The sequence below is a fragment of the Culex quinquefasciatus genome, chromosome 1 (genome assembly GCF_015732765.1).
Source record: "Culex quinquefasciatus strain JHB chromosome 1, VPISU_Cqui_1.0_pri_paternal, whole genome shotgun sequence".
Lineage (NCBI taxonomy): Eukaryota > Metazoa > Arthropoda > Insecta > Diptera > Culicidae > Culex > Culex quinquefasciatus.
The window spans coordinates 129,274,204-129,300,207 of NC_051861.1; the positions used below are offsets into that span (position 1 = coordinate 129,274,204).

The 26,004-nt window shown below is 34.2% G+C and overlaps 2 protein-coding genes across 4 annotated transcripts in view; one reads left to right on the top strand and one right to left on the bottom strand.

The window, feature by feature from the left end:
- The window catches only part of LOC6048863 (pyrokinin-1 receptor), a 39,267-nt gene extending 31,150 nt beyond the window's left edge, over nt 1–8,117 (bottom strand). For all 3 annotated transcript variants that reach the window (XM_038249291.1, XM_038249292.1, XM_038249293.1), the window contains exon 1: nt 7,521–8,117. In XM_038249291.1, the coding sequence (XP_038105219.1) occupies nt 7,521–7,884 (364 nt within the window). In that variant the 5' untranslated portion in view covers nt 7,885–8,117. The remainder of the gene's footprint in view (nt 1–7,520) is intronic.
- A 7,167-nt stretch (nt 8,118–15,284) lies between these two features.
- Nucleotides 15,285–25,691, top strand: LOC6048864 (sodium channel protein Nach). The gene is made up of 8 exons (XM_001865671.2): nt 15,285–15,394; nt 15,463–15,543; nt 17,336–17,880; nt 17,951–18,064; nt 24,471–24,530; nt 24,601–24,685; nt 24,902–24,999; nt 25,055–25,691. The coding sequence occupies exons 1-8, from the start codon at nt 15,318–15,320 to the stop codon at nt 25,174–25,176; spliced, it is 1,182 nt and encodes a 393-aa protein (XP_001865706.2). The 5' UTR covers nt 15,285–15,317; the 3' UTR covers nt 25,177–25,691.
- The last annotated feature ends 313 nt before the right edge of the window (nt 25,692–26,004 follow it).

A 26,004-nucleotide genomic window follows, 5' to 3' on the forward strand; every position in this document is an offset into this window, starting at 1 on the left:
ATTTTTGACCCCCCCCTCCCCCCTCATGGTTTTTCGTGGTTTCACGCCAACCCCCTATATGGCCACGTGGCTTTTTCCTCCCAGGTGAAAAATCTTTAAAAAAACAAAATAAGTATATATTTCAAAAATGTTCATCCACAAATGATATACCGTCAGTGGTGGTGACTTTTGCTCAAAAAACGATATTACTGTTGTTATTTCTACACAATAAAAATATTTCAAAATATATCGAAATAAATAATGTCGGGGAATGTTCCTGAATGAATGATTTACCAACATTTTCCCAGAATATGGCTAGTATAATCACACCGTTCATAAATCCCAATCGTTTTAAAATTAACTCAAACTCACCCTTTAGAGGGGGTGACATTGGGTCAAATACCAAACATTTTAATTTGTGTAAGTGCTGTAACACCATTAAAACCAATTTAATAATATATTTAAAAAAAACAGAAATTCACATAAAAGTGTGAAAAAAGTATGACATCACAAAGTTTAAGGTAAATAATAACAGTATAACAATTTATTGAAATGGTACAGAAAGTAAAAAAAAAAACTCTCAACAAAACAAGCAACTTAGTAAAACATATGTATTCAAAATTATGGAATTGCAGTGCAATTAATAGCATCCAGAAAAAATATGCTTTAGGAATTAAAGCTATTGTGTTATTAAACAGCATTCATGATTTAATTAAAACGCGCTTTTAAATATTTTCATAAAATCAAAATTAATAATTAAAAAAAGTAAAAAGTTTTGTTTCCGGAAAAAAATATTTTTATTTTTAAGAATATATCTAGTTATAAAAGCTCCTTGTTAATATTTATTTTATTCCAAACATTCATAAAAATCCAAACTAAAGCAACTTTTCTTTTTAATTAAGCATGATTGATTCCAATAATTCAGTGTGTCCAAAAAAAGTCGAGCTGTGTAATATTTTTTCTCCATACAAGAATCAGAGACAGGGACAAACATTCAATATTACGACCTTTTGAAATGTTAGTCTTAATTTTTTTTTTGAAAATATTGATTTCGAAAAGATCGGAAAATTTAACGAAAGTTTTATTTATAAACATTGAAAAACACACGATTAGTTGCTGAGATATCGACATAAGAAAATTATGGGTTGTTTGGGTGAGACTTAGTAAACATCAATTTTATGTTTTTAAATCTTTACATGGCAATCTCTCAGCAACAAAGTTCAAAAAAAGCACTTCAAAAATATTTTTTTCAAAAGTGGGCTAACATGGGCATTATTTTTTGAAATTAATAACAGCAACTATTTTTTAAAAAGTTACCTAAAAATAGCTATAACTTAAAACGGTGCACTTTATGAAAATTTCACTTATGTACTTTTAGATTGCAAATTCGATTTTACATCGAAAAATTAAGTTGACATTAAGTTGCGGTCGATATTTTAATTTTTTTTAAATCAGTAATGATTCAAAAATTCATCACTCAAACAAATATTTTTTGCCCGTTCTGGAAATTTCTGAAAAGTTGGCAAAATTTAAAAAAAATAAAAATAGTGTTTTTTGCAAATCATGTTTTAATGACAAAAAGTGAAATTAAAAATCAGCAAAATAAATTACCATTTATCATTTTTTTTTTCAGTGTAGTCCTTACCCATAACTACAACTTTGCCGAAGACACCAAACCGACCAAAAATTTCTTCAAAAGATACACATTTTTTTAATTTTCATTGCTGCCAAATTTGTATGGAAAACTATATGGACAAACTAATGATGCAAAATGGCTTGGGCACCAAAAAAGTTTCAGACGGATTAAAAAAAATAAAATTAAATAATAAAGACCGATTTTGTATAGAATTGCTCGGCTGTACAAACAAAAGTTATGTGAAAATAATCGAAAAAACCGATTAGACAACGCGTTAAAAATCATTCTTTTAGTCATGGACATCCAAATTGTTTAAGTCTTACTCTTACTTTAAATTGAATTTGCTATGTTTTGATAAATTTAAAAAAAAGATTGAGCTAAAATTTGGAATTGATTTTTTTTCAGTTGTTTAAATAGGCAATTATCTACGATTTAAGATTTTTGATCCAACTTTTGGTTACTGAGATATTACCTCAAAATAAATACAAAAAAAATATTAAATGTAAGTTATTTTTTCAATCTTTTCAATATCTTTGAAATTATTAACACTGGGACGCCCAACGCATGTCCAATATACACGGATACCCAAGCCTCCCTAAAACGTTGAAACGGTAACTTTACCTCGCAGATTTTCGGGCTTGTCTCCGCGGATTTTCGGGCGATTTTTTTTAATAGAGCAAACAAAAGTTGGAACGACGTTTTTGATCGCATAAATTACAGATGTGATCAAATCGAGTTCTGCAAAGTTTAAAGATCATCTAAACATCCTTATAATTCACTCAAAAAATGTCCCGGTTTGTTGAGTTATGCCCGAGAACCAGCGAGTTGAAAATACCGTTCCACCGTATGTTGATCATTAACGGCATTGTATTGAAATTTATTTCACAAATTGATATCGGCATTTGAAAATTTGAGTTATGCCCGAGAACCAGCGAGTTGAAAATACCGTTCCACCGTATGTTGATCATTAACGGCATTGTATTGAAATTTATTTCACAAATTGATATCGGCATTTGAAAATTAAGTAACGCTTTAAAACTTAAATTATTTTAATGTGTCTTTATATTTGAGTGGTTTTATCTCAAATATGAAGTTGAGGGTATAGTATATTTTCTCAGCTTAAAGAAAAACTAATATTTTCAGGAAAGGGCACCTTTGGCCCCCATTTTTTAATCTTTAAATTTATTAAGAAACAAAAACAATGTTTGCTTGAAGCTCGTTTTTTTCTCTAAAAATCTAAAATGTTTGCCCTTGTTTCTCTTTGGCTCAACAGATGGTCCATATTAACATTTAAAAAAAAACTAAAAAAAAATACCTACAACTTTGCCGATGGATAGTAAACGTGTATTTTATGAAATGTTATGTAATATAACAATCCGAATTGTGTAACCCATGAAATAAGGAATACCTACCTTTTAGACCAAAATATTCATCCAATTTTTTGGTGAATCTTAAAGTATGTATCGTTCGTTTTTTCGTTACTGGTTAATTTTTAATGTTAGACGTTTCACTTGCAAATGAATGAAACTGAAATTTTGCGCGATAATCCTGAAATTGGGGTTTTTAGTTTTTTTGTACTTAAAAAAATATTGCATGAGAGAGGAGATACTAGATATCTTGAGTTTGTTTTAAGTGTCAAAAGGAAATCTTTCGATAAAGACGTAGTTAAATGAGTATTAAAAAGTGTTCATTCAATAACAGGCTCTAAGCATTGATATGAATCTGCCGAAATATATAATTAATTTTGAATTGGAAAATATTGTGACATTGAAATATAAGTAATAGTTCTAAACACAATAATTGTTTGCTTTTGAAGTGTAAGAAAAAATGTATGCATATAAGTAAACTCAAAGCGCGTATTTTTTCTTTTTTTAAGAAAAGATTTTTTTTGAAAGGCCACGTGGTCAGCCGTCGACCCCCCCCCTCCCCCCATGGCTTTTCATGGTTTTTTTCGGTCGGATTTCGGACCCCTCCCCTAAGGAGACCACGTGGTTTATGCACGACCCCTAAAAAAGAATAGCAAAGAAAAAATGCGATAAATTTCTAATAGTATTTACATTTTCAATTTCATATCTCACGTTTTTAACGCATTTTCCAACATTTTTTACCATTGAAATGTTGAAATTCTAGCTCGTAGTTTAAATTTTTATATATTTTGTGCTGCCTCGGCCAAAGTCGAGGATCAAAAACAAAATCTAGACAAACACTTTAATATTTCTTCAAAACTTTATACCTCGGCGGCAACATTTTTGCCCAATTCAAAGCTAAGTTTTGTTTTCAAAATTAAATGAATATTTTTATCAAAGAGATCAGAAAATTTTACGAATGACTCACTTTTTGACATTGAAAATCGGGCCATTAGCTTAAGAGATGTCGTTATTCGAACATTTAGTGCTGATTGGATGACAATTAATAAACTTCAATTTTATTGTATATCAGGAACAACAAGATGTTTCTAAGACGATTTCACAGGACATTTTTTCAGATTTTAGAAACAATATTTTTAATGGGGGGCACTAATGTTTAATTTTTTTAAATCCAAAAAATGATTTTTTTTCTCGAAATTAAACTGAAAATGTGTATAACTTAAAAATGGATTACCTTTGCAAAAAAATATGAATGAATTTGACATACTTTATGGATGAAGCCATATTGATTTTCGAATATTTACATACCATTTTTATATGCATAGCTGCCAATAATGTATGAAACCTTGTTCAAAATCTTTTTTTGCTTAAATGGACTCAATTTTAAATAAATTCTATAAATAACTGTTTTTAAACACGTTTTTTTTGGGAAAAATTTAGAGCAATTGCAAATATTTTTTCTTTAAATTTCAAACCAACGCATGAAATGTAATTTTTTTTCTTGCATTTATAATCGTATTTAGCATGATTGGTCGCGTTTTAACATATTTTGAAATATGGTGGAAATGGATGAACGTATCACATCTTTTTCAACGAAATATGGCCGTGGCAAATATTTTTTTAATTTCAATAATTTAATAGAAATAGACGCACGTCAATCAATTAAAAACAATTATTAATTCATTTTCCTGTTTTGCTAATTCAATGAAGCATGTTTATGCTCGATTGAAAAAATAGATTCCAATGAACAGTTCGGCAAAAAAATATATTTTTGGTCATAATCGAAGAACATACACTTCACAATTTTTTTTGCAGCGGCCAGAGTATTTTCGTTATAGTTTAGATTTTTTTTAAATACTAATTGCAAGACAAATGTACCCTACTTTTTCATTGAAATGTTAAATGCACCTTGGTAAACACGAATAAAAAAATACGTGTTTTCTTAATCTTTTGAAACGGAATAATTTTTAGATTGTTCTCAATTTTGTTAACGCTTCAAAATTGCAGTAATTGTTGCAATAATCTTTTAAAAAGTTTGAATAAAAGTCAGCTATTTTTTTAACGGGGCTTGACACATAAGTTAAGATGGGTCACAAAATAGCACTCAAGTGACGATTTAATCATTAAAATTATTTTAGAACTCTTCCATTATTTTTCAATGATTTTGTCGCCTTCCAAATTGGACCGTCATCAAGAATTGTGAAAAACTCTAAAATTGTAATGCAGTAGTTTCCATCTGACAATTCATATTTCTGCATCGATAATAATTTTTGGTATGTTGCAAAACGAGATTTTTCTGCAGAAAAGTCGTTGAAAATCGATGGATTCCGTCAAATTTCTTATGAATATTCCTTGAGAGACTGTAAATTACATATATGACCTCTGATACAATGATATAAAAATTATTTCAAATTTTGAAGAAATTTATTGAAATTATTCTATAAAGCTTGGTCTACAATATGAAACTCGCAGGATCGCAGATGCAAGCGCGAATTTAAAACTCAAGCAAATCAATCTGATCTTCTACAACGATAATGCTGCGGTGCTGCGATTCTGTCTAAAATCGCAGACCGCAGGTCGCAAGTTCTAAATTTTGAAATATATGAAACTTTCGCAGGATTTCTGCGTTGACAGTTTCAAATGGGAAATCACAGCAACCAACGCAGCTCATTGTAGATACTCGCAGGAAAGTCTGCGTATTTAGAACGATTTTTTTCACATCTTTCATCGCGGTGCAGCGCAGGATCGCAGCAGTTTCCCGATGTAGATCAGGCTTAAGAATCTGAAAATAATCACAGTATGCTGTGGTCATAATGTGAAAGTGACTAGAGGGTGCACCAGCAACCAAGGAAGTTGTTGTCTTCTTATTTTAAAATTGTCAAACTTACTTATTGTAAAAATAGTAAAATTTTGTTGTAAATTATTCTGTACACAGTATTTTAGGGGATGAATAAAAAAAAATGTCGATAGTTCCCGTAGTTTTGAAAATATTAAAATGTATGTAACAAAAATCTCGGTTCAAAGGTCTGGTTGATGTACACCGTTAAATCCATAAATTTTGAAGCAATACACATTATATTATTATAGGAAATTAGGCATAAGCTATTGAACTAAAATTTGATATTTTTTTAGAGAATTTGTTATGGAAACCGTTCTCTACAATGGAATTTATTCTTGTATTGATTTGTAAATATTTTAATATGTCATGGGAACCTTTTTGGGTAATTAATAACTTTTTAATTAAATACTTTAAGTGTGTTTAATTCTCAAAATTGTATCCGGGCAATCTGTTGCTGTATTTTAATGACAAAACGTACAAAAAATAGATTTTTTGTCGTATTGAATATGGTAGAAAACTGGCGAATTTGGCTCGGAAACTCCTTTTTGTTTATCTAATATTGGTCAAATATGTAATTTTGAGACTCTCTTGTCATATTTATAAGAAGTTTTATGGTTATGTTCATGAAAAAACCCTATAAAATAGAAGAAATTTTAAAAAAAGCTTCTGAAGCAATATTTGGACGGACTCCTCAAAAGAACAGGTGCCATTATAAGACTTGCCTAAGGCAACCAACTATACGGATTTCTTTCTTACCGTACGGATTTTCGACTTTCTCCGAGGATTTTTAACAGGCCGGAATTTTTGTACAGAATTTTTCGCATGATACGGATTTGTACGGAATTTTAACAACTTTTTAAAATTTCATTGCTTTTTTTGCTTGGGCCAAAGCTTTCTCCAATTATTTTTTTTATTTAACTATCAGTTTGATTTTATAGGTACAACTTGCATAATTTTCCGGGTTTTCCTTGGGTTTTCCTCAGTTCAAACTTGATTGTTCTTTTCAAATTCCTTACAAAACATATGTTTTAAATATAAGATCAAATTTTGGCTTGTGAAAACCTTGTGTTGTGCTTGTATTTATAGGACCTCTAGAAATGTTTTCGTGAAAACACTAACAACGATATTATTCGTAAAAGCAAACTTGACATTTTGTAAACTTTTAAACGTTTAACAAAAATATTTTTAATTCCCAAATTCCAAACTTATCTAAATAATTCCTTGACAGTTTTGTTTATACCATGCTGTCATATCGGTAAAGTATACAGATTTTGTCTCAGCAAGAGTTGGTAGCCTTAGACTTGCCGGTTTTTTTTTATCTTATGTTTGTTCTAGGAAACCCACCGAGTTAGAATATTCAATAAATTTACTTTATTGTTAGAAGCTTCTCCTTAATCAGACCCTTTTTGCATATCTTTATTCCACTTTTTCTGCACTACGTACTGATTTATGATTCATCAGCGTCGTTGTTATCTTAGAAGCATTTTTTAAGAGATTATTTCCGAGTTCATTTTTCAACCTTTCCCCACCGAGCACGGCGCAAGGAGATTGAAATTTTGAAGTGTTTTTCCCTCTGTCAAGCATCTGTCTGTCTGCGTCTGGGAAAATCGATCCCGTTTATCATCAATCTTCTTCAGCATCATTTGCCATCGTTTTTTTCAACACTTGAATCGATGATTTAATTTTTCAATTTTCTCACCAAACAACAGCAGCAGCAAATCCGACACGGCCAAACTAAACAGATAGTAGTTGGTCGCCGTGTGCATCGACTTATTCCTAGAGATCACAACGCAGGTTATCACATTTCCCACCACCCCAATCACAAAGATTGTGGAGTAAATTATCGTAATGGGGACCACGATCCACAGCGGGTCCCGCCGAATGTCGTAATCCATGGGCGAGGGCACACCGCTGCCATTCCGGTGGTGGTGGTCTTCCGGATCACTTTGGTTGTTCCAGGCCGGGGGCAGGTGGTCGGTGAGGTTCGTACTTTCCAGGAATGCCCACTCGACCGTTGTTAGCCGTTCGTAGTAGAGGCCGCCGGATTCGGCTGGGTCAGCCATGGTTTCTTAGAGGTGGCACAAGTATCCAGTTATTCTCGGAACACTTTCACCATTTCTTCGCCGAGTAATCCAATTTTGGCATGATTAAATGGGCTTTAATTACCCTAATCACACTCTTTATTGGTCTACCAACACTTCTCTCTTCACACAATCTTCAAGGTAGTTCTTCAGGAGGTCTCCGTAATCCCAGGGTCGGAGTGTCCTCGCCGGGCGCACTAGAGGGACTGAGTCCGGTCGCCGTCCGGAGGCAACTGATAAGCAAATCTCGACCAAACCGGCTGCCGCTCCGGAACCGATCTAATCCGGAGTGCGCATGATCCACGCCGGACGACCTTCGCCTTGACTCGGAATGTTTACATCCCGCCGTAGTCACTTCAGTTGGTCTTTGGGGCCGCCAGCGTTGAGTTGGGTAACCGCGCGTAGTGGCCTCCGGAGGTCGTCGGAACGACAGATGTCCCCCTCTTGAAAATTCAATCAATTTGCCGCTTTTGTCACTGTTGGTCGGAGACAACAACGCGCCGCAAGTTACAAGGCCCTTATGCTGATGGTAACGCGCGACAATAATGGGCGGAGCGGGGGGTGGAAAGGCCAGAACCCCGATGGATGGATGATAAGTGGTTTAATTTACTCGAACCGCGTTGAGCTGGGCTCGGCGGCTTAAGAGAGGGCTCATGAATATTGAAGCAACAGATTACCGGTGGTGCCGGGTTCGCGATAATACAGGCTTGGTAATTTCCTCGTTGGGTAGCCTGGCAGCAACAGAAAGAAGGGGGAAAATTCGAAAAATTACTTTATTGAGTCTCTTGTCATTGGGCACAGAGAGTGCTTGTCTGGATTTGGTCGTTCGATATGCCAGCGGTGATTCAATAAAGACCCTCGATATGTCGTGTCAATTTGGCGAATGGTTTCTGGAATTAAGTGATCGGGGGAATCTGATAAAAACCCTTTCAATTTAATAATGGAATTAATGGAAATTTGGTGAGGCGATAGATTTTGGCTTGTGGCATTTTTTGTTATCCAAGGTTATACTTTTATTTTAATATTAAGGGACCGGAAAATTTTCACGAAGGCTTAAAATCCGTGAAACTTTGAATCACTCCGAAAATTTAAAATTTCCCTTAAAATCCCATGAAATTTTATGTTTATCCTAAATAAATTAATAAAAACCGCCTTATCACGACAAATGTTGTATTTACCGAATCAGTGTGACCTTGATTAAAATCAAAGTAAATAAATTTTAAGTACCGTCAGTGGAGGTGACTATGGGTCAAAAAACGATACACCTCTCGTATTTTCTGAATATCAAAAACAATTTAAATAACATCGAAAATCTTTCAACGTAGATTTGTTCTTAGATAGTTTACTAACATTTTCTCAAAATATGGTGGATTGTGATGAACACTACCTTAAATGCCAATTGTTTGAAAATTGACCCAATCTCACCCCTTAGAGGGGGTGACATTGGGTCAAATGAAACTAAAATGATGCTCAAATACAACGACATGGTAAAAACAAGTCATCCAACAGTGTTTCTTGTTCGAGGGAATCGTATTGACACGCTACAATGTTTGAAGTGGAGATTTTCAAACATTTGGGTACACAGTAAAAAAAATCATGGTAAAATTTCATCTAAAAAGGAGTACATCTTTTATGTCAGAAAAAGCTTTAATTTTACCTCTAATAATGTGTAAATTTACATCTGGCAGACGCTAGGAAAAAATATATGTAATCCCAAAAAAATATCAAACCGGCGATAGTTATATCTAGCTTACTAAGTCCACGCCCCAACCCGCACGGCCAACTCGCCGCTGTGAAAACTTGATGATCAAAGCCAATGTACCTCTATGTACACAGAAAAAAATAATGTAAATTTGGAAGCTTTAATTTTGGAAGGTTGAATATTACCTCTTTTATGATGTAATTTTACCTCAATTTAGACTGAAAAAGTGACATTACACCAGAAAAGTGGTAAAATTACACATTTCAGAGGTAAAATTACACCTTTTTTCTGACATAAAAGATGTACCCCTTCCCAGATGTAATATTACCATGATTTTTTTTTCTGTGTACCGTATATGCAGTAAATACAGTATACAATGTACGGAACACATAGAGCTACATTGGCTTTGATCGTCCAGTTTTCACAGCGGCGAGATGGCTGTGCGGGTTGGGGCGCGGACTTAGTAAGCTAGATATAACTATCGCCGGTTTGAATTTTTTTCGGGATTACAGATATTTTTTCCTAGCGTCTGCCAGATGTAAATTTACACATTATTAGAGGTAAAATTAAAGCTTTTTTCTGACATAAAAGATGTACTCCTTTTTAGATGAAATTTTACCATGATTTTTTTTACTGTGTAGTTTTCGAGCAATTCTAACAATAATATAAGAAAAATGATTTTTCGAGAGGTCATTTTTGGCCAAAAACGTACCCCAACTTTAGACAGCTGCCAAAATAACAGGATTTTTTCTAGGAACGAGATTTTTTCAGCGAAGTCATCTTAAGATGTCCCCTACACAACTCTTTCAACAGAATTCAGTTTCATTGAGAAGAACATGAGAAATGGTAAAATCCGTAAAAAATCACTTTGATCCAATCTCACCCCCCAGACCCAATGTCACCCCCACTGACGGTATTTTAAGAGCCAATTTACACCATTGAAAATTTGTAGAACATCACGGTATAACGGAAGCAAAATATAATGGATCGAGAAGACTCCTGAGAGATTTAATCTTAGAATGTTGTGTTTCACCTTCCTGATTGAGAATATGTGCAATTCAAAATGTTCTATCGGTGAAAAATGCGTTTATCATAAAAAAGTTTTCTTTCATACTAATGAAGAACAAAATGTATATAATTAATTGAATATTACTTTTTTGGATGTTTTAGTAAATAATAGTAAAAAATGAAAACTGCTTATTTACAAATTACAAAAATTTACTTGAGCCACTAGGCGCCTCCTCCCATGGTACTTTTCATGAAAAAAAAAAACATTTTTCAACGATATAATATTTTGAATCTCACATAGTCTAAATCAGGAAGGTAAAACACAACCTTCTACTATATATGTAGTATGGGTCATCTGGATTTATAATATTTTGCTTCAGCCATCCCGAGCATGGGTAAATAACAAGGGAAATGCGTAATAATACCTTTCTCTGGTATCAATACCAAATTTTGGTATTCCTGGACCCTTAAAATTTGTCTTAAGGATTATGGAAGATAAAAATGTGGTATCATATTACAGTATTATATCAAATTCCACTGAAACCATGGGAAAATTTTAACAAAATAATTAATTTTGTGCTAAAATTATGTCTCAAAGCGAATGCTTTCATTGAAAACCGGAAATTTCAAACTTGATTTTAAACATTTTTGATATACCCCCTAAAGAAATGACTTGAAACTTGTGAAAAAAAAAATGCCACATTTTGGTATTATTTTGGTATTGAAAGGTTTCATCAAATTCCTCTGAAACTATGGGACATCTATATATATAAAAAATTTCGACGGTTTTGTTCGAACGCCAATCAATTCAACACGGAATGTCGGATCAAGGTGCTCTTTGTTGCGTTGGGTTCGTATAAGTGCAAGGAAGGTTCTTACGCTAATTAATTGACACTTTGGCCACTCTGGAACCGATTCCGGAGCATCGGCAAGTTGTATGGAGAATGTTACGTAAAATCATATTTTGATCACAGGAGGCTGAACAGGCAAAAAATCAAAAAACGTCAACAAACGAAAAAAGGCAGAACGAAGTTTGTCGGGTAAGGCTTGTTTTTTTTTATAAATTTTGTCGCGATAATTAATTTTGCGCTAAAAAGACTTGAAACCCAAAAATGTTAAAGCTGATTTTTTTTTTTTTTTTTATGTACCCACTAAGATTTTTTTTAAACGTTGAAATTTCTCTAAGTTGGGATAAACAAATACTTTGAAAAACGAGTAAATCGACAGATTATTGTATTTTGGTGAATTTCAATCCAGTTTCATTTTAATAACACTTATTTTCAATCTTGTTATTTTTCAGATGCTTCAAGAACTTCAAGCACATCATCAATGACAAATGCATTCGATGTATTGAAGAATATCACTAAGAACAACATGGAATCATCAGGTGAGTAGATTTGGCTGTTGCATATGGATCATTTCCGTTTTTTCCACTAACTGCAACTGCTGCACTAAAAATGGTATGAAAATACCTTGTGCACTTCCACATGCAAGACATTGGTATGATATCATGGTATTTTACCATCTATTACTGGGCAACCAAGGGCACATTTTGGTCCCTGTTATTTGCCCAAGTAATACCAAAATTTGGTATTCCCGTGTTATTTACCCCTGCTCGGGATACCGTGACATACGTTGTGTTTTACCAGCACGACAAAGTTAATCCAAACATTTTAAAAATTATTTTATATTTTTTTTTTCATATGACTAAAACTTATCAAACTTTATATCCAATTGTAATCCCAATTATGTAAAAAAATATTATAATCTAGGTCTGGATCGTTTTGTTTTTGATTTCTTTTTACTGAACGACCGTCAGCTTGCATTAGTACGAGAAAAAACAATTTTCAAAACCTTTACTAGGGGACCATCCATAAACCACGTGAACATTTTTTTTAAAAATCTAACCCCCCCACTCGTGGACTATTGACAACTTTTTTGTATGGAGCGTGGACAATCGTTAACCCCCCCTCCCCCTAAAGTGTCCACGTGGTTTATGGATGGCCCCTAGCCCCTAAATTTTTTTTTAGCAAAACCTTTCTTCTTTTGAAAATTCTGATGAGAAATTGATGATGACAATTCAGATGAAAATTGACTCGAATTTGGCATAAGAGTTCCTTAGCCAAAATAATTAGGCACGTATTTTTTTTTGTATGGTGCTTAGGGTGTAAAAAACTTTTTTGAATATTTTTCCACGATTTCTTGTAATATTATACAAATCATATCCAAAAATTGCGAATATTCATTGAGGCCGATTCAAATATTTTTCAAAGTTTATGTCGCATCCCACTGTCGGTCCCAAAAATCAGGGGACAAAATATATATTTTCTCAAAAAACATGAACATGAAATTTTGAGTACAATTATAGCTGAAAACATTTTAAAATGCATTCCCCTGTGTTTATTAACATGTTTAACATATTCAAGTTTGTTTACAAATATTTTATTTTTTTTAATAAAATTCGGCGACAAAAAAATCGTCAATACTTAGATATTTTGAAAAACTAATGATTGCAAAACAACAGGGCCGGTGTAAAATGCATGTTAAAACAACGGCCTAACCAAATTCGGAGATATAATTTTTGAACATAAAAACTGGGTTTTTCGACGGGCCGCGCGAAAAAGTCATAGCTTGAAAATTTAAGCAATAATCTAAATTTTTTTGGAAGTTGCGTTTCAGAATTGTGGTGCTCTTTATTAGGTTTAACCGTTCCGGAGATATGATTTTTTGAAAAAAAAAAAAAAAACGTTGTTTTTGCCAAATTCGACGAAAAATGTAATAGTTCGGACCACCCCATTACTGATAGGATTACCCTAATAGCCATAAAAAATCCAGTTTGACATGAAATCGCTGTATTTAGAAAAAATAGGAACTCATATTTTTAAATAAACAATTTTAAACCAACTCAACTTATCTTTTAAGCTTTTATTTTTTTGTATGTTTTTTTTTTCAAAAAAGTGTTTTTTAAATAGATTTTTTTTCCAAAAATATTTTTGACTACACTTTTTAATGTAAAACTGAATTGACAATCGAATGGAAAATGAAAAAAAATATAAAAATTTTAATATCAAAACATGGTTTCAAAATGTGAATGAAACATGTGTTATAAATTGCACAAATATTCGAGTTGTAAATAACCTTATTCCTGTTGAATTAACATAATACATCAAGTAAAAAGTTAGACAAATTTCGATAGGATTTGTAATTGAAACTGTGATATTATTGATTTTTCCTCTAAATTTATTTTCCCTAAAAGAGCACTCAGCTAGCAAAATCTAAACTTCAAAAATATGTACACTCCCTGCAAAGGCTTTTGAATTGATCTCAATTGAAAGGTTCTCCAAATCTCTGAATTGCAAATGTAAAATCCTGGAGCAGAACTGTTAAATTCAAATAAAAATACTAATTAAATTGAATTTGTAATTGAATGTTAATAAACTTAATTTGCTATTTCAATCAGGTTTCTAGAATGTAACGATTAAAATAAAATTTTTTTTTTCCATAATCTATTGATGGCGCTATTGATTAAACATTTTAAAGATAAACCGCGACACAGTGGGAAAAATGGACCCAAAAAATTACCGAATCATCGAGAAACTTTATGAGAAAAAATATCGTTTCATAATTTTGCCAGCAGTTGGCGCAGTTCCCACTCAAATGTTTCCAAGTGTAAGTTTCTTGTAGGAAATTTAATTCCCCCAGTTAAAAAACCTTAAAAGGAAAAGTTTTCTCGAGAGTGAAAAGAAAACTGAGAAAAGTTGGCCAAAGCAAGGCCTGCTTAGATCGCTGGAGGCGTTGAGTTTTGCACTTAAAAGACTACCTAGATATTTCTGCGTTCATGGTTTCATCCTTATTTAGGCTGATATTAAATAACTTTTCATCTTTCATTTAATAACTTTACCTTATTTGATCAACAATGAGTGAGTGTGGAGTTATAAACATGGCAAGTAGTATTCAAGGCGTTCCTTTCTACCCTTTAGATTATTTAAATTTTTTGTTGATTGAAAATTTGTGCTCAAACACAACATATTTTTGCGAATTTCATGGTAAGTTTGGTTGAAATTGAACGAAATTCTTCTTGGTTAATAATTTTATGTTAGTTCGTTCATGTTTTTTTGATTCCCTTCGCGTGGAGAACTGGCTTGGAATAAAATGCTAACAATTTTTTTGCGTTCATGAGATTATTTTTACACGAGAACACACCCTTTTACGATGTTTTTGAAATAGGGTTTATGTATTATCATTGATGAAAAGAAACATTAATGAAAACAACGTCATCTGATCCATTAGTAAATCCGAAGCCTTTACATGTAAATAATATTCCGCACCAATGACTCCATTACGCCCCGATAATATCATCATAATTACTGCAAATTGAGCTGTTTTGTTCAACGTGGCATCCATTACTCCCCATTGAATAGGCGGGGCGCTTAGAGCGCATAAAATCAATCAATGGAAAACTTATCAATGCTTTCAATCTCACCAACATCGTCCTCAGCGTAGAGTTGCTGCCTCAATAAAACGTGCGGAAATGAACCGCAGAAGTGCACAAAAACAGTTGCACCGTCAATGATGATGGTGTCGGTGGTGGTGGTAGCAAAATATACAAAAAGGTGAATGATATTGTTGGCTGAAAAAAAAAGTGAAATTTAATGAATAAATTTGCAGGCTGTACTGGTTGGTGGTTGGGGGTGGTCTCCTCTATATGATGCTCAGCACGGCTCAATCCTTGGTCAGAGCTTTTTTGGACAACTCGTTATCGTTTTCCATCGATACGGCCTAGTAAGAGAGGGGGGATATTTTTTTTTCGTGATTAATGATTCTTCTTAAATTGTTATTTTGTCTCCCAGTTTGCACTGGAACACAACCTTTCCAGCCGTGAGTGTTTGCCAAATTCTGAACGATGAAACGATGGCCGAAATGCTGGAAAAGTAAGTTATTTGTGAAAAATTGCCGTTAAAGTTATTGAGCAATTCCAGCTCAAATCAGGATTTTTTCTGGTATTTTGTACCCGACCCTCTCCGATTCCAATGAATCTTTTGAGACATGTTATCCTAGGCCTATATAAGCCATTTTTGTGTATATGGAGCCAATTGTACTCAAAAATGACATTTGAGAAGGGCGTAGGTTATTTTAATATTTTTGTATTTTGTAATTTAAAAATTACTGTAACTCAAAGCCAGTGCATCATATCAAAAAGTGGTTAAAGATAAACTTGTAGGAAATTGGACGGACTTTTTGAAAAAAAAAAAAATACACTGCAAGAAAAATACACGCCACTTCCACGAGATTTTTCAATTTTTAAGTTTAAAAGTTTAATTTGAAGGTGAAGACACGATTTTTTTCGTTCAAAATTTTTTACGAAAATAGCCTAAAATGTTACAAATAGACTCACAAAAAATGCAGGATGGTATGTCTGTCCTAAAAAAAAATCATTTACTAAAACTCTTTACTAAACTCATTTACTAAACGTCAAAATTTCGAAAACCGATAGTGGGAATCGATTACCAAGACAATTTCACATAAAAGTCTTCATATTGACCATTGCCCTATGTCCAATTCTTGTGAAGATACTGCGGTTTTAAAAATAAAAATGTTAAAAAATAGTTTTTTTTTATGGTTGTTTGCAATTTCTAAATGACAGACTTGAAATTATTTTTACCGTAAAGCACGTCCAATTTCCCATCAGTTTGCCTTTGACAGCTTTTTAATTTGACTCGTTTTTATATTTACGTAAGGTTATTTACTATCCAGGTTTCTACCACACTGAAAAAAATATACTATTCTCAGTTATGAACAATGTAATTAAGGTCATATCTGAAAGCCCATACATCCAATTCAAATGCTTTAAAACAGCGTTTCTCAACCTTCTTCTAGGTTGGTACCCCCTACCATGTAAATCAAGTAGGCCCGGTACCCCCGTTGAGAATCGCTGCTTTAAAAGACTAACTTATGGGAAATTGGACGAGCTTTCCGATGAAAGTATTTACGAGTCTGAAAAATCAAGTCTGTCATATAGAAATTGCAAAAAAAAAACATCAAAAAACCTATTTTTTCAACATTCTTATTTTTAAAACCGCTGTATCTTCACAAGGATTGGACATAGGACAATGGTCAATATCGAGACTTTTATGTAAAATTGACTGGAGAATCGATTCCCATTATCGGTTTTCGAAAAATTTTGACGTTTAGACCACTTTTCAAAAAACAGTTTTAGTAAATTATTTTTGTATTTTGTTAGGAGAGACATACCATCCTGCATTTTTCGTGAGTGTTTTTGTAACAATTTAGGCTAATTTCTCAAAAAAATTGGACGAAAAAAAATCGTGACTTAACTTTTAAACTTAAAAATTGAAAAATCTCGTGGAAGTGGCGTGTATTTTTCTTTCAGTGTATTTTTTTCGGGAAGCCCGTCAAATTTCCTACAAGTTTGTCTCTAACCACTTTTTGATATAATGCAACGGCTTTGAGTTACAGTAATTTTTAAAAACAAAATACAAAAATATTAAAATAACCTACGCTCTTCTCAAATGTCATTTTCGAGTACAATTGGCTCTATATACACAAAAATGGCTTATATAAACCTATGATGTCTAAGAAATTTCATAGAAATCGGAGAGGGTTGGGTACAAAAAAAGAAAAATTCCTGATTTGAGCTGGAATTGCTCTAGAGCAAGATTCTATTTACTCTTCCCCCCAAAAACCCGTCCCACCTCCACGCAGCAACCTCGGCCCCGACCGCCCCCACCGCCTGGACAACGTAATCAGTGAAATTGCGTTCTACGGTGGCACGTGTCACTCGTGCGAGGATTGCGCCCGGGGATTACCACCGACGACCACCTGTCCGGCCAACTTCACCGCCCTGACCAGCGTCTACCGCCTCGGCTGTCCCGCCCTCCTCACCGACTGCACCTGGCTGGGACAAAGTTTCGACTGTTGCGAGCTGTTTCGCCCCCTCGCTACCGAGTTTGGCCGCTGCTTCAGCGTCAACTCCCTGAACGCCGGTCCGACGACTCCGCTGATGGTCAACCACCACACGGGACCGGGTTCGCTGCGATTCCGAGCCCGCGAAGATCTCCAACTGTTTCTGCACGACCCGTACTCGGTTCCGTTTGCCTACACCGACCGCGTCCTCAAGGAGACCGTCCTCTGGGGAATGCACAAGGAGATTATCGTCAAAGTGGTCGAGATGGAGAATGGGGCCAGCTTGGGGGAAATTCCGATTGCGCGCCGAAACTGTCGGTTTCCGTGGGAGGTGATGGACTCAGGTGACTTTTGCAACTCAGTTTTTTTCAGTAACTAAAATTATCATCATTACTTGTGCCCGTCCCACCTTAGGGACCCAATTGTACGCCAGTTACAGCTTTTCCTCCTGTGCCGTGGAGTGCTTTATGGCGTCACAAGTTGAGTTCTGTAACTGCTCGCACCACCTGATGCCGAAGCGGTTGAACGGTAAGGCAATGGCGTGATTTCTTAGGAAGGAGGCTCAAGTAAGTGCTGATTGTAATTACACAACTCGGTAACCGGCAGCAGCAGTTTGATACTTTTCAATTTTCGGAAAGGAGCTTTGCAAAACTTTCAGCAATGTCAGTTGAGGGAAGATGCCACACTAATTCCCGCTAGCGGGATACGATCTGTTACGGAAAATTGAGATTTCCATGAATCCTAGGAAGCAAACGTATTTCTCACCAATCAATGGAGGCGCATGGTTAATGAAGTTCTTTGTTTTACCAAACAAATCAAATGTCGGTTTTTTTATTCAAAATATTATATAGAATTTTAATCAGAAATATAAGGCGTAATTTAAGTGTACATTTCATACCAGTCCCCGAAAAATAATATGACGATACAAAATGGTCGTCGGGTCGTATAAAATGCACGTACCAAGCAAATTTAACCTAATTAATATCGCAGAACTGGAATTTTATGTTGAAATTGAGAAATGAAAAAAAAAAATACATGAAAAATGTTTGTCCATGATTCGATTATTCGAAGTTTCGGATAATCGAATTTCGGATTAACGAAACTTTTGATAATTAATCCTACACAGAAAAAAAAATCATGGTAAAATTTCATCTAAAAAGTGGTACATCTTTTATGTCAGAAAAAATGGGTAATTTTACCTCTGAAAATGTGTAATTTTACCACTATTCTGGTGTAATGTCGCTTTTTCGGTCTAAATTGAGGTAAAATTACATCATAAAAGAGGTAATATTCAACCTTCCAAAATTACAGCTTCCAAATTTACACAATTTTTTGCTGTGTAGTCTGTAAAATATTGCAAAGTATTATGAACACATATACTAAACTTCATTAATTGGAAAACTTTTTTTTTTGCCATGCATTTCTAATGTCAACTTAAGAAATATTGCACAATCAGCATCATACAAGTTTGCTGTATGTAAATGTATGAAAACTACATACATGTAATAACATGTATGAAAGTTACATACATGTAAATTGACAAAAATGTAAGAGGTTGGATTGGGCACACACATCAAATATTTTTAAATCTGTTTTAAGGGCATTAAAGTATATATTTTCAACTATTACACAGTCCAACAAAATTTTGTCTCTGAGACGAGTATATGTGTTCCTAATAGAATTTTGCCTGCTGAATCCGAATCCGGGTGCAGAATTGCTCCAAATGGTACCAATTTTGAGATACATCCGTTTGAAATGTTAATTTAGGCCAAAATTAGCTACTTTGTCGACTATTTTACAAAAGAACTATTGAATAAACAAATAAACCAATACATGTATCTTAAAGTTCACGCTCTCCCCTTTCTGAAACACCCCTGGTTTTTAAAATTTGATTGTTTCTACGCATATTTACACTCAAACGCTCGGGTAGTCATTTGACCCCTATTTTTTTTCTTAAAAATCTCATAACTTTTAGTAGAATTGACCAATTTGGATGCTTCCGGTTGCAATGGATCCAGATTTGTCTATATTTTTAACTGTGAGATGGGGGACAGATATGGTCCACTTTTACCGGAGATATTCCGGATTCCGTTGGGGTACCTCGGCTCTCCTATTTGAGTTTTTGGTCAATATAACAAAAAATTGTTCACAGAACAATGTTGGAAATGATGCAAAACTTCAAGGCGTCATTCTAATACATCATCCTGCAAATATAATTGGCATAGTTAAGTCCTACGGGGCACCGGAGCCGGTTCCAGTTGGGCACCAATCGACATAACCTCAGTGAACCGTTTCCGATTGGAACCTGTTCAGGTGAACGAAGGTCTTGACCATGCCATGTATCTATGCAGAATGATGTATTAGGATGATGCCTTGAAGTTTTGCATCATTTCCGGCTTTGTTTTGTGGAATAGTTTTTGTTATATTGACCAAAAACCCAAATAGGAGGGCCGAGGTACCCCAACGGAATTCGGAATATCTCCGGTAAAAATGGACCATATTTGTCCCCCATCTGACAGTTGAAAATATAGACAAATCTGGATCTTTTGCAACCGGAAGCATCCAAATTGGTCGATTCTATCAAAAGTTATGAGATTTTTAAGAAAAAAAATAGGGGTCAAATGACTACCCGAGCGTTTGAGTGTTAAAGCAATTTTAAAATTATATGTATTTTCAGTTGGTTCTCATTCAAGTTTTTCCAACTTGCATGCAAGTCAAATTCTAATTTTAAAATGGCTATAAATATGCGTAGAAACAATCAAATTTTAAAAACCAGGGGTGTTTCAGAAAGGGGAGAACGTGAACTTTAAGATACATGTATTGGTTTATTTGTTTATTCAATAGTTCTATTGTAAAATAGTCGACAAAGTAGCTAATTTTGGCCTAAACTAACATTTCAAACGGGTGTATTTCAAAATTGGGACCATTTGGAGCAATTCTGCACCCGGATTCGGATTCAGCAGGCAAAATTCTACTAGGAACACATATTCTCGTCTCAGAGACAAGAAATATTTGATTTTTTGTTGAACTGTGTTATCAAAATAAATTTGAAGATTTTTGGTTGTATCATTGCCGAGACATAGCCATTTCAAGTTAGCAGTTTCAAAAAACGGGTGCCACAATATCTCCACACTGATTTGACAAAATCTGCTCAAAATTTTGGTGAAGCCTCGTTAAACCGGTCCTGTGTGCATGACGAAGCCCGATTTTCAAAAAGTTTGAAAAAAAGATAAAAATATTTTTATGTTTTTCATATAAAAAATCACCAGTTTTGCCTTCCTCACCTTACTGAGGAAAGGCTATAAAATCACTCAGAAAACGAACTTCTTAGTTTTACCTCCTAGACCCACCTTCATGTATACATATCGACTCAGAATCAAATTCTGAGCAAATGTCTGTGGTGTGTGGTGGGATGTTGATCAAAAAAAATTGCACTGGCTTATCTCGGCACTGGCTGAACCGATTTGGACCGTTTTGGTCTCATTCGATCCGTCTTGGGGTCCCATAAGTCGCTATTGAAAATTATAATGTTTAGTTAAGTACTTCAAAAGTTATGCTAAAAAAACGATTTTAACAAAAGTCCGGAAGATTGTAAAAAGGGTGGTTTTTATAAGAAAACCCGTCATGCTATACATTTTTAGAAAGGTAATAAAGAGACCTTTCCAACGCGTCAAAAACATTCAAGATCTGACAACCCTATCAAAAGTTATAAGCACTTAAGTGTTATTTATGAACTTTTTAGAGGCCGGATCTCATATATTTTTATGAAAACGTTGTCCGGATCTATCATGCGACTGGTCGTTGGATAGGTAATCAAAAGACCATTTCAATGAGTTCAATAAATTGCAGATCTGACAACCCTATCAAAAGTTATAAGCACATAAGAGCCCTGAATTATGAAGATCTGACTACCCAATCTGATGGTATGAATAATGAATCAAGTTGATAGAACACTGAAAGGTCCGCCCTTTTGTATCTATTTTGGATAGCATTACCCTCTAAATGTGAGGAAGGCACCAACCACCAAAGGGTGGATTAAGAAACGTTTTTTTTTATTTTTTTATAAAGCAAAATTTCAAAATCGGGCTTCGTCATGCACACGGAATATGTCTGCAAGTCTTCATCTCAAATTTCAGCCAATTTGGTCCGTCCCATCTCGAGATATCGTGGCACCCGTAAATCAACTCGGTGTTCACAGAAAAACGCTCACAAAGTTCGACAGTTCGCTTTGCGCATTGCAAAATTTTGAAAGTAAATTGTTACTTGTTACTCAGTTTAATCATGAAATATCTTCATGAAACTTTCAGGAGTGATTGGAAATCATCTTTTTAGTGGAATTAACAATTTTGCCGTAAAATGAAATTTTGAGATTTTCTACATGTATGTAACCCCTTGAAATAAATTGTCTGATCCATTTGGTGTCTTCGTCAAAGTTTGGGCAAAAAGTTACACTTTTGATAGAATTTAGAAAAAGTTACACTTTTGATAGAAACTAACACTTTTTTGTGGCCCTTCTTCGGTGGGCATAAAAAAATTATTTGAGATATAAAAAGTGCAATTTGTTTATAACACTGTCCTACAAAAATTGAAAAAAAAAATGACTGTGCTAGCTTAACTCGAGGAGAAACATGGTTTCCTAGAAAATCGTGCACATTAAATTTCACAAAAATATTTAGACTGGACAGAATGGTTTTTTTGTATAGATAATTAGGGCCGTTTGTTCTTGCATACTATACAGAATCATGCAATATGTACAAGGAGTGAACAACACTTATTCTCTAAACAATTTTTAGAGAAAACTTTTCGGCCCAAATATTTTTTTTTCCAAAATGGATTTATTTCCTATGCAACAACACAATTTTCATTCAATTTGATTTTTTCCCTTCTCCAAATTTTTAGATTTTTTTAAAAATTATTTTGCGAACGTATTAGAATCAAACTTTAATTTTAGCATGAAACATTTTGCTACTTTTTGTTTTTCGATTTTTCATGGATTTGAATGAATTCCGACACAAACTTTCTTACAAATTTATTTTTGCCTGATATAAAATATAGATTGGGTTTGAAAAAATAATTATTTCAATAAATCAAGATGGAAAAATTAAATGAACAGATAAAAAAACTATAACTTCTTCTGATTTTTTTTTATATTTTGTGTTTAAAAAGAAATAACTGATTTTGATCTGACAAACTAAATAAATTATAATTCAATTGGATTCAAATTTTATACTATTTTTATCGTTTTCTTTTCATTATATTGAAACAAAGATAAGAATACTTTACGTATCATTGAAAACATTCATTTATTTTTATTTCGTTTTGTTCGTAAGACCCCAAACTTCATGCTTTCCCTCGAGTTGAGCCTGCGCAGTAATTTAGGTCAATTTCTGTCAATTTTTGTAGGTCAGTGTAATATTCTTCTAAACTCTGTCTGTTTGAAAACTATATTTTAGAATATCTTAACTAAATGGTTCTTTGAATCTTATTATCATTTTTAAGTATATTTACGGCTTGTGACTTTGAGTAATTTTAGCTAAATTTTTTATTGAAATAAATGGCTTGAAATCGGATCTCTTTTTTGTGGAATTGTTTTATATTAAATTATATTCTATTATGTTTCACTATGTTGTGATTTTCTCCGAATAAAAAAAACCAAGGAGTTTCCTCTTTGTCTTTTCAAAAAATACTCCTGAGTTTTACTCAAGTTCTACACTATTAAATCTCTAAGTGACAATAATAATTTTCGATGGAATATTTTACGCATAACGTATAAATAAATACAAATAAACCTAATTAGTCTGTATCAAAGATAAAACTACTGATTATAATTTATTGTTATTACCTGCTTGATTGTTTGTTAACATTTCAGATAGATATGGTTCAAGCGGTTTGTGGAAAAATAAGGATTTTAAAAAATCTATCATTAGTCAGATTTTTGATATTTTAAAAATTATACTGTTTATGAATACGTGTTGAGACAGGCGGGAATTTCTCAACCGGGCACCGGTTCCGTCAGCAGGGTAAATAAAACTCTTTTATTCACCACATGCTACAAAACTGTAATTTTATTTACAATTAATTACAGCTACCAACGTTCACAATAAACAATAAACTTACATTTACGGTGTCTTTTCGCAGCTACTTTCTTAGCTGCGCCCGTGCTCCCGCTTGCTCAGATAGTTTTCAACTTCTGATCGATCGCCAAGCGACAGCACGGGCACCAGTCAAAACGAAAACAAACACTAATACTAACGCAGTACGAGGGGATTGCTTCGGCCGTATTTGGGACGTGCTCCGTCGCAACAATACGGTTTTTATGTTTGATTTTATGGTAATAATTTACTAAAAACGAAACTCAAATTTGGCTCACATTTGTTCATCTGTTTTTAATTTATTTTTAAAAAATTGCAAGAAGATCCGCATCGTATCCAAGTTGATATAAACTGTGATTTTTTTCTGATATTATTTTTGGTTGCAAATTTTTCATAAAATCAAATAATTTTTCATAATTTTTCTTCGATTTTCGACCCCTTGGAAGAAAATTGTTTGGTTTGATGAACTCTACACATATTTTGAAGACACCAACGCGCTGCGAAGAAAGCCTGAATTGATGAATAAAAAAAATAACTATATTTTTCGGAATCACCCTAACTTTAATCACAAAAATTGCTCTAGAATTTTTTTGTTTCATGATAGAGTAATGCATCCTTCAGCAAAGTTACTCAGAATGACGATCATTACAACTTTTCTGAAAATACGCCCAAGAAAACAAACACTTGGTTGCTCTACAATGATTGGCACGAGAAATAATCATAAGAAATTCAGATTTTCCCCCCTGCATGAACCAATATTATTGTATTTCATCTCTTTTTAATTGGTTGGGAAAAATACATATTTTTTTTTAATTTCACATCCTTTTCAATCATCATTGCAGCCCGTTCAGGTGAAAATATTTGCAACTTTGACGGGTTAACCTGTATGACCGAGCATTCAGGTGAGCATATTTTTCTGCAAATAGATATTATTTTTTCTATTCCTTGAATCACATTTTCTTTTTCTTGCAGTGAACATATCGCAGCACAGAAAATTGTGCCCCTGTCTGTCGTCCTGCATCGAACCGGAGTACTCGGTGGTTTTCAGCTCTGAGAGGTATGAGAATTTGGTTTGCACAATCCGTAATGTGTGATTTCTCAGTATCAGTTGTAAGCTAGAGCACAAATGCATAACTTCAGGAGAAATCACAATACATTGTGGCGTAAGATGCACTGTGTGTAGTATACCTTCTGGCGCTTTGCAATCATTTTAGAGTTATGCCACAATACTTTCCGAATAAATGTATTACGCTTCCACTGTCTCTCGTTTCAGTGACCAGGAAGAGGACGACTTTGTAACGGTTCGGATGCTGGATCTACCCAACAGCAAGTTTCTCCGCCACGTGGCCAGGACGGAGCTTGATCTTTTCAGTAAGCGATGTCACTGAATCGCACCTAATCGCACCTAACCGTTTCCTCCTTCCAGTTTCCCTGGGCAGCCTCGTGGGACTGTTTTTCGGGGCGTCTCTGCTGTCGATCGCAAACGTGGCCTTCCTTGGCTTTTACCGTTTCCGCACGGGTGCCGCCAATAAAGCGCGACCTGAATGAGCCGAACTCAATTAAGAACGCTTCAAGTGGCGGTGAAATTTGCTTATTTATTGCTGCAAACCTCCCCGTAGACGTCAACGATATCTCATTATCGACGAATATTATGCCAATAGAAAATAAGTGTAAATAACTACCCCCGGGGAGCGGGTGGTGAAAATGATGCCCTTGTTAAAAACTTGCAAATCTGGTTTTCCGGGAATAATGGGGAAGCTCTATTTCTTGCTCTGGCCCTTGCCTTCGAAGGGCCTCAGAAGTTTACAGCGATAAATTTCCCTTCTTGATTTTACACGTGGTTCTGATGATAAAGAAGCTGCAACATTGTAATGGTGCTTGTCAGCGTGGCGGGCTGAGCTGTGTTGGGGTGAAGTTTGTGAAAAGAAAGCTTCTTTCGAAGCTAACTTAAATTGTGTGCGCTTTTGTTTGCTGAAACGGGGATCTTTCCTTTTACAAGATGTTCTTTCGAAGCAGCTCTCTTGTATTTGGCTTGCTGGGAATCTTTAAAGTTTTGCTAGTAACATAACTGTTATAATATGATTCGTTTTGTTTCAACATTTTAAAAGACTTTTTAAACAAAACGGTAAACATTCTTAATTATAGAAAAATATGTTCCGCAGTGAACCACTTTGTTTCGGATAGGACCACTATAATCGCTAAACAAAAAAAAAATGGTCTAATCATTTTGGCCACGGAACTCCGATGCCAAATTAGAGCCAAATTGGAGCACTTTCATTTTGGATCCTGCTGGTTTGACGTGGAATGGTTGAATATAATGCAATTTGCAAATTTGATGTGACATCTGAACATGAATTTAAAAAAAATCTTTGAAAA